Source organism: Gavialis gangeticus, unplaced genomic scaffold (genome assembly GCF_001723915.1).
Source record: "Gavialis gangeticus isolate Ggan-Ray unplaced genomic scaffold, GavGan_comp1, whole genome shotgun sequence".
NCBI classification, from domain to species: domain Eukaryota; kingdom Metazoa; phylum Chordata; order Crocodylia; family Gavialidae; genus Gavialis; species Gavialis gangeticus.
The window spans coordinates 51,507,675-51,527,371 of record NW_017729034.1 but is presented as its reverse complement, the minus strand read 5'-3'; the positions used below and the strand labels follow the sequence as shown (position 1 = coordinate 51,527,371).

Genomic DNA, 19,697 nt, shown 5'->3' with positions numbered 1-19,697 from the left:
GTATTGATTCTTTCCTCTTCTTGGTCTGTAGTTTTGTAGGTGTTAATTGCCACTGGTTAACTTGTAAAAGCATCTACAAGCTCTATTTTCAATACAAGTACACATTATATAAAAATAATATATTAAAAGAAAAAGAGAGAGGAAGGAAGAAAAGAGAAAGCATCCCCAAAAGGGGGCAAATACTGCAAAAGGGGCTTTTGCCATATGGAGGAGCTTCACATTTGGAGGTGGTGGGGGCAGGCAAGGTTTCTTGCTATACCTGGAAATTTTTAAGGGCAGGTTGGACAGACACCTGACTGAGATAATTTAGTCTGTCAAGAATACTGCCATAAAAGTCAAATTCAGCAACTGTCCTACACTGAATGAGTGCCTCCTTTACTTGTGTAATTCCACCAGGTGTACATTGGCTAATGGTACACCATGAACCTACTTTAAGACATATGATGCATCTTGTAAATTCCAAGTTGTACTCAGTGATGCTCTCAGATCCATTGAAACATTTGCTTAAGGGCTATAAGGTTGAATCTGTTGTCGACAGTCTCCATTGGGAGTTTCCATGTTGAGGTAATCTGAAGCAAAACAGAGTTGATGTAGCAATTTTGCAAACCTTTTGGGTACCTAATAATGAACAAAACTGTAAAACTGTGGTCGCCATCCTGCAGTCCAACATGGCCACAACGGAAATGTTAGGCTTGATCTTGGTTCATACAATGTTTGTTTCATTATTGGGATAAATTTTCTAACCCTGGCAGGGGCTGAAATATTAACCATGGCAACTACACACACTACTTACCAGCTTAGCAACGTGACTTTTCTGACACAGCTGGATCACAGCTATCTGAAACGCACTGCTGTCACTTGACCTTATTGGTCAGTTTATACCAGTGGTGGGCAAAATGGCAGATCTGGCTGGCAGCTGGACTCCATTTCACAGCAGTCCTTGCTCTGTGGGTGGTTTCCATGGAGACCCCAGTAGTAGCACCCTGACAGGTGGGTGCCAGGGGTTGCATGGAAACCGGCCCCAGGGGCACTGGCAGGACATACCGCTTGGCAGAGAGCTGCTCTAGGGCTAGGCCTGGATCTTGCAGTGGTGACAGCGTGGTCAGGAGCTGTGACAGAGCTGTAATCTGCTGCCTGCACACCCGTGCCTGAGGCCTGCGGGCAGCAGGTGGCAGTTCTGCCCATGCTGTCACCGCCATGAGATCCTGGCCCACCTGCATGCCCTGCCAACACTGCTGGGGTTGCTCTCCATGGAAACCCTGGCCCTGAGCTGTCACAGCGCTGCTGCTGCTGCTGGGGTCCCCATGTAAACTGGCCCCAACGACACATGCAGGGACTGCTATGAAATGAAGCCCGCTGGCCACCCCTGGTTGATATCCTAATCCCCAATTTTTGGATTTAAAAAAGTAACTGAAAATCCGTATTTTTCCATGATTAAAATGAAACACCACCATATATATATAAGTGGCATTTCATTTTAATCATGGAAAAATATGGATTTTGGGTTATTTTTTTTAATCCGAAAACTGGGGAATTTTTTAAATCAGAGAAAACCAGGATCCCTGGTCTTGACCAAGCCCTATGCTCCTACGAGCCTATGAACAGGGCTGGCTGCTTCTCCCCACCCTGTGCCAGGCTGGCACGGCACGGGGTCTGCCTCCCCCCGTGGCACCACAAACCAAAGGCCTCACACAGCCCCGCAACCCTTTGCCGGCTCAGCGCAGCCTCCGCCGCATACAGGCCCGTGCCAGGACTCCCAGAGCACTCCCCCCAATCCTGCGTCCAGGCTGCCCCGCGCCGCCCCCCACCCCTCTTCCAACACAGCTCCCTAGCCCCGTCCCTCCCCTCCCCACGCTCCGCCTACAGCACGCGAAGGGGGCCAGGCTACAACCACCACCCCGCGGGGCATTCTGGGAAGTGTAGTCCCGCTCGGGGACACCAGACTCCCTCCCGTTCGCGCTTGCGCACAGGGGTCGCGGCCGAGCCCTCCCTCACACCCGCCCCCCGTGTTTACCCAGCAACCACTGCGGCGCCGGGGCGGTTTGCGTAGCGCGCGTAACGCAGACCTGGCCTCAGACGTTCCTCTGCGGTAGCCAATGGCAGGCAGCGTGGGGGCCGGGTCTTGCGCTCGGCGGGCCAATGAGAACGCGCCGGCGGCGGGAAGGCGGAGCCTAGGGGGCTGCGGCTGAAGGTTTCGGGCCGCAGCAGCAGCAGCCGCCGCCGCAGCCGCAGCCGCTGGTGGCGGGGTAGGTAGTAGAGGGGTGGTCTGTCCCCTCCCTTTCCCTCCCCCGCTCCGGTGGCCGTTAAGGGCCTTGCTGCGGCAGTTGCTCCCAGGCGGTACGTGCGGGGTGGTGTACGGGTGCCGAGCGGGACAGGGACAGGACCTGGCTCCCCCCGGGGGTGCTCAGCCTCCAGCCGCAGGCACGGAGCCCGCAGGGTGGGGAGATTTGTCAGCAGGGAAGTGGTGGTGGTGAATAGGGCCACCCTCCCCCCCTGCCAGCTTCACCAGCCCCCTCCCTGTGCTGCCAGGTCTCAAATATGAGATTATCACGTGAGAAGCTCAAAATGATGGTATTTGCTGCAAAACCGGTACATGGGGAAATGAATGGAAAAATCGTATTCAAATAAGTATGCAATTAAGTCGTCTTTACTTGGTATCACTCACTGTAAGGCCCTAGCGATTGAGTAAGCACTGAGGCATCAATGTTGATGCATTTCTTTATTTCGAGGCAAGCAGGCAGCCAAGAGAGCACCGACAGCCAACCTAAACGTTTGTTAAGACTTCCTGAGGGTGGCTTGTGTTTTGCATGCGCTGCTGCATCAGTTATCTCAAAAATGACTGTACTTTTTTTAATCAGAACTTGTGTTAGAGGTGATCTCTTTTACTAGACCAACTAGGTCTATTAAATAATAATAATAAAAGAGATCACCTTTACTATGAGTTCTGATTCCTTTTCCCTCTGGATCAAGATGGCAACAACCTGGATGCCACTGTACATTTTGAACATTTTTTACTATTCTTGATCGTACAAAAGTTGAAATTATCATACAAATATAATTATTGTACACATGGCAACACTGTGACCCCCCTCTCCTCCCCACACCAAGACACCTTTAAGCCTTCCTCAGTCAGGAGGGCCAGTGCATATGTGACAGTTAGGAACTAGGAACAATGAAAGAGCAAATGGGGGTGGGAGTGGGCTCGCAAGTTAATGATGTTGAATGCACCAATGGGGGATGCTGAGCAGAGCAGAGCAGGCTCTTGAATGAGTGCTGGTAATGCACTAGCCCTGGGGGTACCACCCCAGGTAACTGCCTGAGGATGTGCGTGGACATGTTGCCAGTGACAGGCTTATTTCTTGTGAGGTGAGGCAGCTATGGGCCTAGGCCAGACGTTCTCAAACTGTGTGAGCTCTATTCAGGTGGCCCACAGAAAGGCTGTGGGACAATCAAGAATATCTGTACTTGTAAGACTGCTGATACTAATTGTGTGCTTTGATTTGTAAAATAAAAAAAAGTTTATTAAGTGGCCTGCTGAGACCCTCAGCAATTTTCAAGTGGTCCATGAAAAAAAAAGTTTGAGAATCAGTGGCCTAGGCCACCAAGGGAAGCCCCACTCAGGGGGGCCTAATGAGATTCTGGACTAGAACAAAAACAAAAATGGGTATGGGAGTGCAGTTCAAAGGGTGGTATTCCAAGGGGAGATGCAGAGCATGCCAACAAGCATCCACTGGCCTGTGAATGAATCCAGAGCTTGTGGACACCGACCAGTGAAACTGCCTAGAGATGTGTGCAGAACGTCAGAAAAAGGCCTATTTGTTACACATAGGGGACTGTGAATCTCAGTCCACACTGAAACTGTCAGCCCCTTCAAGAAGGGGCTATTAAGAGTATAACAACTGAATATTTGGGGCAAGTAAAGTGAAAACAAGGATGGGAGTGGGCATCAGGGGTTCATAATGAGTGCTTCAAGTAGGGACACTGAACAGAGGACATGGGCCAATGCCTGCTGGCCCTTGAACAAGTTCAAGAAACAGGTGTACACAGCCCTGTGAAACTCTGCCTGGAGACATGCACGAACTGTTAGAGACAGGATACTGGGTCAGGTGGACTACTGAATTGGCCCACTATGGTATTTCTTATGTTCTTACGTTAGGGATGAATGAGTGTATGTCAAAGCGAAGAGTATAACACTGACAAGAAATACTTTAGTTTTCCTGCATGTAAAAGAAAACTTTGGGCAACAATAAGGTAAAGCCAGAGTTATAAGTGTAACAAAACCCTGTGAATGTCAGTTAAGAATGTAGTTTCCTTGTTCCCCAGTCCTTTAGAAAAGTGCCTTCAACTCCATCTTCCTTGCGATGTCCAGCATTTTGCCTTCAGATGCCCTCGGCCGAAGAATTCTGTGTGATGCGGAATATGCAACTGTGCAGTATGTGGGCAGTGTGCCACCTACCAAAGGTAGAGAAAGAAAAAATAGATTGTTAATGGTAAAGGTTTTGTAAACAAAAAGTTTAACTTTGGCTTTCTCACACTAGGCTTTCTTATGTCATATTTTTGGCTCTTGATCAGAGTACTGTTTTGCTGCCTATACAACTTTGTTTATTAGTGTAAGTTGTCCCAGTGACCTGAACAGCTGCATTATCTTAGACTTTTTTTTTAAATGCCGATAGTTGCAATTATAGCATCTGGTTACAAAATTGTCCAAAGGACTTTAAATCCTGAAGATAGTCTGATCCAAAATGGAATGTTGAAAAGGCTTTCCCCTGGCTTCAATACACATTTCAGATGGAGACACATCACTGGTTGCACAACACCTCAGGCTGTCCTAGTACAGGAAAGCCCTGAGACAGACTCATTATTCTTTTGGAAGGTACTTGTGACCATCTCACTGGATGGGAAGGACTAGGGGAGAGGACAAGAAGTGAACTGGAGTGAATATTTAATACATTCCTACTATATGAATTAAAACTTCATTCATCTTGGAGTTCTTGTGACCTACACAGACAACAAAAAAGACACGATGTCACCAGAGCCCTTACAGCCCTTGCAGCCTCAAATCAAAGTGGGACTCATGATCTAAACAAAATCCTATTTTGACAATGATTTTGAGGATGTTTTCTAATTATGAAGTAATAGCATCCTAAGCTAAACCTCCTCTTGGAACAGAGACTTTTCTCTCTCAAGCCCAGTAGAAGAGGATATTAGATATAGCATCTGGGAGATTTGAGAATTCTCAGTGCATTGGCACAGTTTCCCATTTGCAGTTACCTTTTTAGGGAGAGACTGCAGCCTGAAGTCTTTTGTAGGTTTTTTGGATAGTTTAGGTTCCTTTCTGTTTTCCCTCTTCAGATTCTGTCTAATATTTTTGTGTAGCGCTTTCACATAAACAATCTCATGCAAGCATTAGCTTTTATTAAACAAAAGAGTGTGAAAAAATGAGGGGAAAACACTTCATAGAAATGTTTTTTATTGCTGTTAGGAACCATGTCAGCTGCGGGCCAAATCATTTTGCAAATGTTAGAGTTGTCAATAGCTTTTCAAGTAAGAATTTGCATTAGAAATTAGCTTTGAAGACACTGCATCCCCCCCCATAGTTAACAAATCTAGTAGATAAAAATGTTTAATATATTTGTGAATCGTATTATTATTATTTAAAGGAATTTGGATTGGAGTGGAGTGGGATAATCCCCAAAGAGGAAAGCATGATGGTAATCATGAAGGAATACGGTATTTTAAATGCAGGTAAGTTGGTTCTTGTGCAAGTTGTATGTGACCAAGGCTATAAAAATGGGTGGGGAGAGAACCAGTACGTACAGTAACTATTGCCTGTTCATACTGTGTTCACTGAAGTCTGCCCTTGAGTATTTAGGACCTATTCCAATGATCATGTAAGCTGGTGCATATTTGGTCAGACCCTAAACTAATGGTTCTCAGCCTTGGACTCGAAACACTCCTTGTAAAGTGTGAGCTCTTGGATTTCACTCATTTTCTGACTAGGGAAAAATAATAATTATTTTTTCTGCAAAGAACTCAGACCACAACAGCTAAGAAATGCTTTTGTTACTACAGATTTCTATTTGAAAACCCTGGGTGTAGCCTGTGAATTATGTGAAAGTATTTGCACACATAACAGTGCTAATAATTGTGTGGCACCCCGTAACACCCTTAAAAGGATTTCACAGTACCCAAGGATGCCATGGCACCTGGTTGAGAATCACTGCCCTAAACTCTAGCTTTTACCACTGGCTGTACTGAGAAGCAGGTTTCCAGGTTGATCCAGCTGTAAGAGCTAAACCCAAATATCTAATTTTAAAGAGCCTGTTTGGAAGTTGTATTGCATTTGTGAGGTTTGACTGCTGGATGCCACTGATGGCTCTGTGTTGTAGATTAGTGGTTCTCAATGTTTCTTGTACCAGGATCCATTTGTAAACATCAGTGGCCAGTCCTGACCCAGTGCCTGTCACTCCTGACCTTCTGTCCCCCACCTCCAGATCTCAAACCTCCCAGTGTGTGGGGCAGGGGGGAGCCCCTTGCAGGCAGGAACTGCCAGCCTGCAAAGGAAAAGCTACAGTTTTCCACATTTTTTTCCTTTTGAAGGAAAATCCATTTTTTTAAGTTTGTTGATACATTGTTAAAATTTGTTTGCAATCTTTTCATATATTATTACAACCCACTTTTGGGTTGCGACCCACAGGTTGAGAAACACTGTTCTAGATAGAGAGAAGGGTGTTTGGGCAGTTGGGTTTAGTGGAGAAGCTAACATGTCCTGCCCACTTCGTAAAGCTGCAGAATTGTGTGAAGCTGGTTGTCAGTTACCAGTTCTGTGTATGTGTCTCTTGAATTCAAATAACAATTATTCAAACACACCTTAAGGCAGGTACTGTTGAGTTTTGTGGGGTTTTCTTGTTTTGAGGGAAGATGTTTGGTTTCTTTGGTACATTTAATGGATGATCATGGGATACATTTAAGTCTTTTGTAAGATATTGAAGCTTGGTGATAGCTAGTGTATATTTTTGAGGTTTGCTGTATGTAATGACATGTTACAGTTCCTATTCTGTGTTAATATTTTACTTCATTTGCTGCTGCAATACTACAGTTGCTTTAAATATATATTTAAAAAATCTTGGATTTTTGAGGGATAAGTAGACAGAGGGAACCTCGGCAGATTTTTTTTCTTCTGTTTGTTTTCCCCTAAAAGCCTTTCTCAACAACATGTTTTCATCCTTCCACAATGTCACCAGTCTGGATCAAATCAAAAACATTTTCATCAGTTTGAAATTCTGTACTTTATTGTTACATCAATGTAGATATTAAGGTAAATTTTAAACACTCCGCAGACAAGAATCGCAAAAGCCAGGGCTGTCCTAATAATGTTAAATTACTCACGTTTTATGTGGAGTATTTGGGTCATAAGTTACAGGGACTAGAGACTTAACTGGAAATAAATGATATGCAGTAAGGCAAGATAAGGATTTTATGTAGGCTAACTTGTGTGTGTTTTGATTTTGAAAGTCTTTGTTTAAAAAGGAAAATTATTTCAGAGGATCTTTTTAGGGATAAAGTTTTTTTTTTAATTTTTAAATCACAATGTTATCCATATCACATTGCATTGTACTTATGTGTGGCTAATCTTATTTCTGTGATAATAGTAAAAACAGTAGATTTTGACATACAATTTTCCTTTACCATGAAATCCAGGATTTACCCATTCCCAGCAGACTGAAGTATTTCAGAGAAATCCAAATAACAGAATGATGAGAGGGGACCAGGCGATCTTGTTTATACATCCTTTTGTATGTGGTTGTGTCCTACAGTCTCCAACAACTACTACAGGGCAGTTAACTTGTTGTCAATATTCATTTTTTTGCAGAAATTTAGTGCTTTAAAGTAGTCAGTACCAAAAGTTTTTATCAAACTACATAGCTACATAGCTTGCACCAACTATTTAGAAGTAGTGGAAGGAGAGCTTTTTTTCTGTGTTTTCTGTGTGTATTTTCTCAGAATTGTTCTTGCTTTTGTTTGTCATTTGGAATTACTACTTCAGGCAAGTGATAAAAATAGAAATTAAATAGAAAAGGCTTCTGGAGGATGATCTAAATACTACCTATGGCTAGAAACTACCTATCTTTCTTTACAATTTCTGTATTTATGTGAATCTGAGAAGACTGAATTTAAGATGATTCCCCAATATACATGAACAATTTATAACTTATAAGTTTCCAAGTATAGAATCTATTATTGGAGTGTTGTCTTAAATTTGTGCCCCCTCTGCTGCAGCAGGGAAAGCAGTGGTGGGAGGGCAGGTGGTGAGGGAAGAAGTTGGGGAGCAGGCAGTGGGGTAGTTGAGCAGCCTGACACTTGCCACACTTTGCCTTCAGCTTCATGTTCCCTCAGCCACTTGCCCCCTATCCTGCCCAATGCCTGCCCCTGTCCTCTGCTTTGCAGGGCCTGCCCATCTGGCACCTGCCCCCCTGCCTGCACCACCTGTGACCTACCCCTGTGGGGCGCCTTCCACCCCCTGCGGCCGGCTAGCAACCCTCCATACCTGCTCAGAATTCTTCATGAGGAAACACCCAGTTTAGACCAGGGAAGGGACACTTTGTGCCTGAAAACTTATCCAACAGCTCTTCCAATTACACTCAGTTTAGTAAAAGCTATGACAAAAAATCCTTACTTCCTAATGAGGAACAACAATTCAGCCTCAGATGATTGCTATTGAAGAGTTTACCCATTATTTTCTTTTTTTTATTTGAATGATTAAGCAAGTTACAGCTCCTAGAAGGATTTCAACCCCCCTCCCCCCCCCAGCAAAGAGGTTGAAGTGAATGAGGGTGGATTCTGTTTGACAGTGTCAATCAGAATTCTGTCTGCATGCACTAGCACTCTGGACTCGTATGGGGGGAAGCCCTAGAGGCTTAATTATCAGAAAATGAGATGATAAAGCTAAGCCTATTCTTTAAGAGGGGAATGGAGAAGGAATGAGAGATGGCTTTGAGGGATGGATAGTTTTGTGCCCTACATCGAATAATAGTAATTAATAATAAAATTAGGTTTAAGGAAGATGAAGCTATTCTCAGCAGAAAAGGAGAATTAAACATAATGACTCTAGTTAGCCAAAAAATTCCAATTCAGAATCCCAGGATTGCAGTCCCTCCTAAATTTCTTAGAAGTAAGGGTTTGTTAAAGGCTTTTAATTCAGTTGAACCAAAAAGACGTAGAGATCCTCAGTGCCCAAGTCTGAACTTCTTATACTGCCTCTGAGGAGAGAGGATTAAAGTGTGTGTGAGTGAGTAAAGAAGGAGGGTACAGCATACTCATTTTATTGGCATATTGGGCAGCTCCATAACACAATGTCAGTTCCAGTTTATTAAGTATTATAACAAAATGTTAGTTATCTGTATATTCGTAGTGCATAAAACACTGAAGTGCACAGCATCTTTGGGCCCTACTGTCTACTCTGTAACCTAATTTTATGTCTTGTAACTGCATAGCTGCTGAAAATGATTATGAGCCAGCAATTTCAAGATTCCTAACTCAGCCTTGAACTGATTAGCCTGTCAGTTTTCAGGCTGCCACAAAAGGCAGAAGGTTTTCTGAAAAAAGTTGCAGAGCTTTAATGAGGTGTGAAAAGCTTAGGCTGTTGTTCTAGTTTAATGAGCATTACGGAGAGTTGAGGTTAACAAATAGTCTTAGCCTTTTGTCAGTCCTGGTCTATGCACTTAAACAGAGTACACTACTTAGCAAAGATAAAGGTAGATAAAGGTAGTGCATAAAACACTGAAGTGCTTTGTAAATAAAGTTAGATCTTTGCCATAGATAAAGGTAGTCAAAAGGTGGAAGTGGTTTCTGCATGCTTCTGTTGAAGAAAACTTGTGAGAGAGTTTTAATTTAAACATCTGTTCCAAACTATGACCAAAGGGCAAGGTATCTTAACACATTTATTTTGTCCAGTGTAGCAAACCTTTTGGTTTGAATTATCCATACTCTAGTAGTTTACTGGGATTTTGCTCATCTGTAAGATTACTGTGTCTAGTAATGCAAATGTACAAGTAGATCCTAAAGTTGCATGTCTCAGCCACAGTGGTTTGTCTGGATCTGAGTTGTAACTGGCCAGGACTGTACCCAGGACGGTCCCTCTGTCTTTCCTCCCCGTGTACCTTTTTGTAGGGCTCTGGCTCTAGAAGCTTTGGCAACAGGTAGCATGCAGGAGAAGCCGTGGAATTTAGGCCTACTGATGGAAGATGTTGCCGTTTTTTGCTGCAGACAGTCATGTTGAGTGGGCAAGCCTCCTCTACCTGGCTGCCTTCCCTCCTCCTCCCTCCTCCCTCCTCCCCCCCACCCTTTCTGGCACCAAAAATATAGGGCAAGATCTCTACTAGAAGCCCTGAGTTCCACTGCTCCTGCTGTGTGATGAAACTACATCCCCCACCATGACCTTCACTGACTGACGCTCTGCTGCCTACTTGCTGCCAGGGTTGGAGCTGCAGGGGGAATGGGGGATGGCTGGGTTAGGTGTTCCCTGCTCCATTCTGCACTCTCCCCTTTTAGGCAGCCATCCTCCTAACCTGCTTGTATTATAACCTGGATCATGTATTATACTGACTTTTCGAAAAAAGATTAAAAAACCCCCAATTAAAATGAGAAGTAGGGAAGGGGGTCAGAGACTATCACAGCAAGCTTTAGGGTTCAAAAACCCTTCGTCAGGCTAAGGAAATTTCTGCAGTGTGTGTGTTCTTCCTGAATGGAATAAAAAGTAAAGACAGGTAAGTCAAAATGATGCATACCAGACCAGCCTCTGGCTTCTTTACTTTACTTTTTGAACCCTAAAGCTTGCTTAATAATTGTTTTCCAGCCATTTCAGTTGGTCTAATAGAAGATATCAGATTCACCCAAAGAACCTTGTCTGCCTATGTCCTTAGACCAACACAGCTACAGCCTACACCCCTGTAACATACACTTCAAAGCATACTGACACTGCACATGCTCAGCAAAGCGAGATTAAGCAGAGAGGACACTAGATACTCTAGTGGCGATTTGATTAAATTTCTTTCTCCTTTCTTGGGTGGAATTGTGAAAAGAAAGGGTTTGCTTGGGGTTCTTTGTTTTGGGGTTTTTTAGTAATATCTTTTTATTAGACCTTCTGTATAGTTGGGAGAGATGTTAGACAAGCTTTTGGGCACAAAATGCCTTTTCTCTGGGAAGAAAGGTCTTTCCATGTTGTTCCCAAAAGCTTGTCTAACACGTCTTCCAACTACTTAGTAGTTCTAATAAAAGATGCTACTAAAAAAAGTTGGCTCTTGCATATTTCCTGGACCATTATGGCTACAACAACATTCCAACCCTGAGCAAAATTAACTTTAGGATGAAGTAAACCATGAAACATTCCCTTTTAAAGCTGTCTACCCATTGTTGCTTATATCAAATAAATTTTTTTCTTTTTTTATAGAGTTTGTCCAAGCTCCTTTTATTAAATATCAAGTAATAAGAATACCTTTAAAAAGAAAAGAGTAAAATTACTGCAATTGTCTGATCATCTAAATATTTTGTTCTGATGGTAGGAATCAGTCATACAGTCTTTGTCTCTATTCTTCTTCTGTGACCATTTGACTTCCTAAGCACTGGGAAAAGTATCTGCACCCCCATCATATACCTGGCTGGGCCTAAGGCTTTATGCAAGATGCATTAAGCAACACAGTTCAAAGTGGAAAGCTGAGGGGAAGTATAATTGATCTTGGGTCAGTTGGGGTCTACTGTGCTCTGATCTTTTGCTTTGCATTTCTGTTAATCACTGCAGTTGCTTCAAAGAGTTTCTCAGATAAATCAGCTTTGAAAAAGTATAGCGGTAATTTGTTTTACAATTACTTATATTACCGTAACATCTTAGAACTCTGATTACAGAGCAAGACCATATGTATACTAAGAACTGTACAAATGCAACAAAAGATGAGCCCTTGCTCAAATGTCTTGAAGGGGGCAGTCTGAGCACAAGACTATACAAAGAGATGTGGGAGGACAGGGAAACAGCATGACAGCATTAGTTTGCATGGAAGGCGCAGCCTTAGTACATCAGTGGCATGACCCTTGTGTCTTTTTACACACCCACAACCCCACCCCCACACACCCCCGTGGCAGAATTTTGATGGAGCTTTGAAGAATGATACATTAAGTTTCTGGTTGTTTATATGGCACATCTCCCCTGTGCAAGGGGCAAAATGGGGAGACAATGGTAGGCATATCACAAGTGGCACAGGCTGATGCTGTGTCTGGCATGGGAGTCCTGGGCACTTAATGAAGGGAGGCCCTAGACTGTAGGCAGGGGGCTTGAGTTTTGGACCCTGCAAATGGAGCAGGCAGGACAGGATGCCATCTGCAGAGGATGTAACAGGTGTCATTGCCAAGAGCCAGGTTAACACTTCCCTGCCACTGCAGCTGTCACTGAGGGAGTGAGAGAGTCTCACTCACCATTTTTGTAGTAGCTGAGAGGCCAGGGAAGAGTTAGCCTTGAGTGTGACAATGGTTCCACAGCAGTCCTGCCTCTGCCTCTGCTCTGTTTCACGTGGTTGGAGACTCAAGTCCTTCTGCTTTCATTCCAGTGCCTCAGACTCTGTCAGGTACACCACAGGGGTGGGGTTGAGGCTACAAAAAATGTACCCACATTCTGAATTGATTGGCTGGGGCAAGGCTGCATTGCTGAAGGCCAGAGAAGAGGTGACTATAATAACCAGGATGTGAGATGGTGGGGGCCTGAGTAAGAATTTTAACTATGTGGATGGTTAGGAGAAGTTGTATTTTTGGTTATGGAGAAAGAATCAGCAAGATTTAACTGTATCCTGGATATGAGACCTAGACTGGTGAGTTGAAGATGAAGAACAAGTTAAAGACCTGAGTAGTAAGAAGGGGGTATTATTTCCAATAAGGAAGAAAGCGATAAGGAGGACTGTCTCAGAGAGAGTGGAGGTTGATAGCTACAGAGCAAGTTTGAGTTGATGGCTAGACATTCCTGAGATGTTAGGCCAAGGTTTTAGGTTTAGTGAAAAAGACACGCCTGGAGTTGAGGTAATCTGAACAATTTGCATAGATGAAAGTTGAATTTGTGTTTGCAGATTGGATCATTCAAAGATAAGGGATAGAGGGTTGGTGAGTGCAGGGGGTAGGGAGCGGGGATGAGGAGGACACAGTGAAAAAGCAATTAAAGAGATGCCATCTTGGGTCAGACCACAGGTCCAGCCAGCTCCATATCCTGTATCATAAGGTGACAGAGAGTTAGATAAGAATGTGGAAGTAGTTACAGAAGCTGGGGAGGACAAGGGTTAAAGATCGTGATCGACCACCATTACAGATTTGATGTGAGCAGGAAGTAAGCTATATTGGATATCATGTAAGAGAGAATTGGAGATGCACCAATTGCAAACATTGCTCAGTGAGCTCAGTGAGGAAAGGTAGAAGGGAGATGAGACAATAGTAGCATAGCCAGGGGTGGCTTCCTTTTTTCACATGGGAAAGTCTAAAACAGGGCTGTCACGCTTGTCTGATCCTCTGGGATCCAACCACATGCAGTTCCCCCCCCTTCCCCTCATTCCCCTTGCTGTTCTGGGACCCATACTACACATGGTGTGTACTCCGGCTGGTCCATGACCCATGCTGCATGTGGCACATGCTTCAGTTGCTCAGGGGCCTGGACTAGCTGGAGTGAGCACCATATGTGGTGTACATTCTGGACTGGTGGGAGGAGCACTGTGTGTGGTGCATATCCCAGACCAGGTGCTGTGTGCAGCACAGTCTTGGACTGGTGGGGGCAGGTGTTGTGTGTAGTGTGAATCCTGAAGCAGGACCTCCGTGTGGCATGCATCCCAGGTCCTGCACATAAGGCCAGTCTGGCATGCACTGCATGGGTCACTTCAGAATCAGGGGCAGCACTGGGGGACTGTGTGGGTTGAAACTGACCCATAGGCCGTATCTTTGACACCTCTGGTCTAAAACTTCATGGGATGCTTGCGCACTGTCAGAGCCTTAAGTAAGAAAATATGATGTAGAAAAGCAGTTTTAGATAGTGAAGTGGTTTTAAATATTTGGGCGGTTGTATATACAGTACTGTTGAAAGATTAAATTTAACATTTAAACTGGCTATGTAAAAAGTGGACTGTATATGTTATTTGAGAGTGTGCCTAGCTGCATCTATTTTAACCATTGTGCATTGCAATTCATTTGTATTTCTTAAAACCTATTGCAAGTAGTTTAAAAAAACCCAAGAATGTAGTGTTCTTACGTAGGTATCTCACAGTGTGCATCAGTGCTTGGATAATTACTTAGAACATTCGTGAATAAAACGGACCTGAAACAGCTGCCAGCACTAAATTTACTGTAGGACAGATTTATAATTTTCACCTGAAAATGTGGTCACCTAGTGCCTAAATTATTACTTCTGCTCACAGTAGGTCCACAGTTTCTCAAGATCATTATGTCAGAATGCACAGTGCAATCAGCACACCTGGTGCAGTTTCACTGAGAGATGTTGTCTGCAATTCTATATAGGGTTTTTTTTGCTGTTTTCTGATTGGCTAATTAACCCCTTCACCTTCACATTCTATTATAAAAACAAGGTCTTATAACTTCCTTCCAGGTACCTTCCCACCAAACAAGATTTCCATTCTCTGACTGCCTTCAGTTTGTCTCCTAACTGCTTATTTAGTTCCCACTGTGTTCTCCACCTGTCTGTGAGGTATCTTCCTTCCCTCCCATCCCTTCAATGATAATGCCCCTGCCACTTGCCCTCTTCTGCTTCCTCTTAGCTAATGTGGTGCTGTATTTCCCTTGCTGTTGTTGCTTACTTTTGCTCCCTGTCCTGTCTGCCTCCACACCTACTTATTATTGTTTCTCCTGACCCTTGTGGCCAACTTACATTCTTTGGATTGACAGTACCACACTGTTAAAACAATTGTAATGTTCCTGTTTATAACAAAACTCTGCTTTTAACAATCCCAAAGCTAGGAACCACTTTTTTCATTATAATGATGCAGCAAATTGACTTAACCCCATTATAGCAAATACCATCTTTAAATGAACTTTTATCCCAGTCCCATGAGGGTTCATTATAATGCAGTTGTGCTATGTTTTCAACTTATGCAGTGCTCCTGGCTTTTATGCCCCTTCATTATCTTCCTCATACTCTTATCTGTGGTGGTTTTCTTCCACCCACACCGTTTGTCTTTCCATCCTTCCAGTTGGATCATGTTGTCTGAACAAATGTATAGTTTTATTGGAGGTAATACTCCAGAAAAGTTTAAAGGGATTTAGGTCCTTTGTTTTGTGCCCAAAGCTGAATTGATTCAGTCTAAGCTGCAGAGATTAAACTGAAAAACAACTGGATACACATTTATTTTTGATTCAGGAAATGCAGCCACATGCCTGCAGTGGCTCAGGCCAGAAGCTGGGGGGAGGGGGAACTAGAGCACTGCTCTCTTGCGGGTAGCTAGCATGGGCTGTGAGTTCGCTTCCTCTTCCTGCTGTCCCTGAGGTCTCTGGGATTTGCAGTTCAGAATTACTGCAGCCAGACTCTGCAGGTTTGCTCATAACTTCCTCTTCCTGCTTCCAGGTGCCTCTGGGATTTGTAGTCCACAGTCACAGCCAGTAGTAAATTTAAGCAGGGAAGGGATATTTAACTCCCCTTCCTGGCCCCAGATCCCAGTGGCAGTTTGCTTGGACAGGGGTGGAGGGGCACTCCTGTATCAAGGTCTGACCAGATGGATTTAAATTCTGTAGCAAGACCCCTAATTTTGGTGGCTGCAGACTGCACGTTCTGCTGTAGCATCAGGTAAATAAAAAAAAGCTCTAGAGGTTTTGTTGCAGATTTTGATGTATTCAAGATGGAATTTAATAATCTGTGTAGCTGTCCCTGTGACTGTTCTGATACTGAATTTATTGTATGTTGTCCCCACTCTGAAATTTAAGCATCCTGCAGATTTTTGGATTAAAAAATATTCATATTATAGAGATTTTCAGAGAATCTGGAGGTTATGTGAAGTGGTAGAGAGAGGCTAGTTGGGATTTTGGCACACAGAAAGGTCTAGGGTAAGCAGATTGGGAATAAGTACGTGAGCCAGATGTTTCCACTGAAATTATCAATAGTGAAAATATTACAAACGCTGACATTTAATGACACACTTTGTTTTGGAGTTGGCCAGGGGTGGGGGGTATAGTTCATGTCTTGAGGGGGCCAGTTTACATCTCTTGCGTCACTCAGTCTTTTTGTATAGACCAGTGATTCTCAACCAGGGTGCTGTGAAATCTGTTTAAGTGTGCCATAGACTGACATGCAGTGTTAGCACTGCTAGGTGTGCAAACATGATTCATGTGATGAACCCAGTGATTTCATATAGGAATCCATAGTGTTAAAACGGTTCTGACTGGCTGTGTTTTTTCTAATTTTTTTTTCTGTAACAAGAATTACTTTATTATTTTCCTGTAGTAAAAAATGAGTAAAAATTAAGAGCTGACACTTTCCAAGAGAAGCCTTAAGTCTGTCCAGGGTTTGAGAACAACTGGTATAGACAAAGACAATGCTGTGTTGTTTTGAAGTGAGAATTGGGCAATGCAGGTGAGATGGGGAGTGGGCCACATGACTTATCCCCTGAAAATCTAATTTAAAGGCTCCTGGGACTTTGCCTAGAGCTCCCCACAGCTTCTTGGGTGGTGTCAGTGCTCCCACTGGTGGGAACTTGCTGTATTTTTCCACATATAGTACATACTCTTCCCCTCAAAATCAACCACTCCAGAATTGGGGTCCATTTATTAAGTGGGGAAACTGATTTTCTGCTTAGAATAGAAACACCCTGCTTTGGTCTGTGTTCCACAGTGTAGCACTTCTGGGTGCATTTATACATGCCATTAAGGCAATGTGAAAAACTCCGGCACAGTTCACTCTGGAGTCAGCTGCTCCCAGGCACTGGATCTACTCATGCACCTGGGACTGCATCAGTTTGAGCTGGGGGGAGCAGCCCCGGACTGGCAGGGGGAGCACAGGGATCGGCCCCAGGCTCCGGATGGCAGAATCAGGCAGCCAAGGGGCTGGCTGGGACACAAGGGTGCTGAAGTGTGGGGTTAGGTGGCAGGCATTTCCCACATTTTGGCACCCTTGTGCCCCAGCCAGCCCCTGTCGCATGCATTTCAGTGGTGTTAAGTAGTCTGTTGTAAGATAGTACTGTTCCCGCCAGTACTATCTAATAGCAGAGTTAATTGATTTACTGTGACCTAATACTGGTGCACATGTAGATGGTGATGCTTTACTGGGGAGCTAATCGGTCAACTCCACTGTAAAATGTGCCCTCTGGTATTACTGTTCAGGAAGCTGAGAAAGTCGGTTGATTCACTTCAGAGATGTTAACAACTGTCTTTCTTTTTTAATGGTTTTGATATTTTGCTAATCAAACTAACCTTTCTTAGTTTCAACTTTCAACTTAAGTTGGTCTAATAAAGGATATCAGATTCACCCAAAAAACCTTGTCTGCCTATAACCTTTCTTAGCGCAGTTTTGCTGTCTGCTAGGTTCTGGATTATTTCTTCTGTTTCACAGCTCTTCAGCTCTTTTCAAAATGTATAGGTCCAACCGAGGACACCAGTATTCAGTCTCAGCTAGGCTTTTAGTTGAGCAAGTGAGTCAGATTAGGCTCTGTCTGTGCTCTCTGCAGTCATAACTTTTGAAAAAAAAAACTTGGTTTCTTCATTCTGCCTTTTAAAACCCACAGTTGTATTGAAGAAAATACATTAGCTGCCTGAGGGGTTTACAGGATTAGGTAGCACCTGGATAGTGGTGTTGAAATGGTGGATTTGGGTGCTTACAGGCATGTCTGTATCTCTTATTTGTTGTGCTGAAAAATGCCACACTGTTCTGTACATACTGCTTCCCAAACCAGAAATAGTGTAGCCATGTTCATTTAGTACTGTTCTGGGGCTAATTAGCTTTATGGAAAGGCATTGTTTGCCATCTTGCTATTCCATGCTAAACCACTGTAATACTTCTGGTGCAAGAGCCAGTGCAGAAGGTTTCTGTACAGCAGCCACCTGACATGGTAAGGTAGTGGTATGGACTTGCCTGAAGTATCTTTGTGATTCTAGGCCTTCATTCTTGCATGGTCTCTATTTCATTGTAGCAGTTCAAGTGTTGTCAGTAATACAGTGCTGTACTGAAGCACTCCAGATATTATGTACCCTTCTGTTGTTTACATGTCTGTGGTGATCCTGAATAACTCGATTCGCCACATCAGGAATAATATCATATTTTTTCTTATTTAAAATAAAAATACCAATTGCTCAACTTTCAGAACAGGAAATGACCAGTATAATTATAATCTGACAATTGTTTTTATGTTTCCTCCCTTTCTCTTCCAGGCATCCTACAGGGGGGTCCTTTATCCGTCCAGACAAGGTAAATTTTGGTGTAGGTTTTCTTACTGCAGTGAAGAACCGCTATGGATTGAACGATGAACAAGATGTGGCATATGGGAAAGACAATGCATTAGTCCTTGGAAAGAAAACTGTGGAACTTGTTGGCTTTGACTCAGTTTTAGAGGAACAAAGGCAAGTGTAATATATACTTGTAACTCTGAAGTTTGTTGGGAGGAAGCCATTAATGCTGAGTTGAGTTTTGCCTTTAATTGGGGAGTCAACCTCTTATAGATGAGAACAATGCATCTTACCTAGAATACAGTACTTAAGGAAACATTGTGGGGGGGTTGTTTTATTCTGAGAGTTTATACACAGCCTTTTTTAGGAAGTAAACTTAAAAGTGGGTCCTTAAATTGTAGCATCTAGTGTGAGGCCTTCTTAGTTCTTATAAATCCCAGTGACAGATTACAGTGATTCAACTTTCTTATATAGTTAGAACTCACTAAAATATTGCGCATTGACTAGATTTGAATCATTTTTAGGATTAATGGCCATTTTTCTATCATTCTTAAATGGTAACTTTATTTTTAAGCAGAAACTGAAGGATACAATGCTGTGTTACAGAGAACTCCACAAAGAATTGTCCTGTTTCCAAATGGTTGCCATTTCCTAGTGTTTTCATATGGACAAACCACCTTAACTTTGACTTAGTAATGCCATTGACTAAATGGAAGGAAACATATATTTAAGAAAATTTAATCCAATCTGGGCCTACAATGATATGAATGATCACTACAGGACAGAGTTAAGGTTTCTGCTAAAAGAGAAATAAGGACAATAAGGAAGGAAAGGCTATTAATCCTAAATATAATTCAAATATATTGCTCATGCACAAGATTCCAGTGAGTATTTGATGTATGGGAAGTTAATCTGCCAGAACAAATAAGGTTGCCTTGTGCATTTCCATATCTTAATGTGTTTGGATTTCTTTTAGGTTAAGCTTAATGTATAACTTACCTGGGTTTATTAATACTTTTCTTTCAGGATAAATATCACATCTTTGTAATGTTACCCTAAATTACTGATATATATTCTTAGCACTATATTTGGTAAAATAGTTTTGAATTCTGTTTTAAATATTCAAAGGATTGGATAAGGTGGGGCTGATATCAAGATTTTTGGGTCACATTTTTTTTACAAAATTATATATATGTAAATTATTTTTATTTTCTGTTTTCAGTTAAACTTTTTTTAGGGGTGGGATTAATCTTTTGCCTGTAGGGTTGAGCCCACATTAAGCAAGACCCTGAAAT

The 19,697-nt window shown here is 43.0% G+C and overlaps 1 protein-coding gene across 2 annotated transcripts in view; it reads left to right on the top strand.

Annotated features, from left to right (window-relative positions):
- Nucleotides 1-2,517: 2,517 nt before the first annotated feature.
- TBCE (tubulin folding cofactor E) overlaps nucleotides 2,518-19,697 on the top strand; it is a 73,888-nt gene continuing 56,708 nt past the window's right edge. The window contains exons 1-4 of one of the 2 annotated variants that reach the window (XR_002099382.1): nucleotides 2,518-2,589; nucleotides 4,324-4,461; nucleotides 5,661-5,745; nucleotides 18,388-18,576. Coding sequence is in view for 1 of the 2 variants with exons in the window: in XM_019526932.1 (XP_019382477.1) it covers nucleotides 4,362-4,461; nucleotides 5,661-5,745; nucleotides 18,388-18,576 (374 nt within the window). In the remaining variant the exon portion in view is untranslated. The remainder of the gene's footprint in view (nucleotides 2,590-4,323; nucleotides 4,462-5,660; nucleotides 5,746-18,387; nucleotides 18,577-19,697) is intronic. The other variant, XM_019526932.1, reaches the window with a different exon arrangement.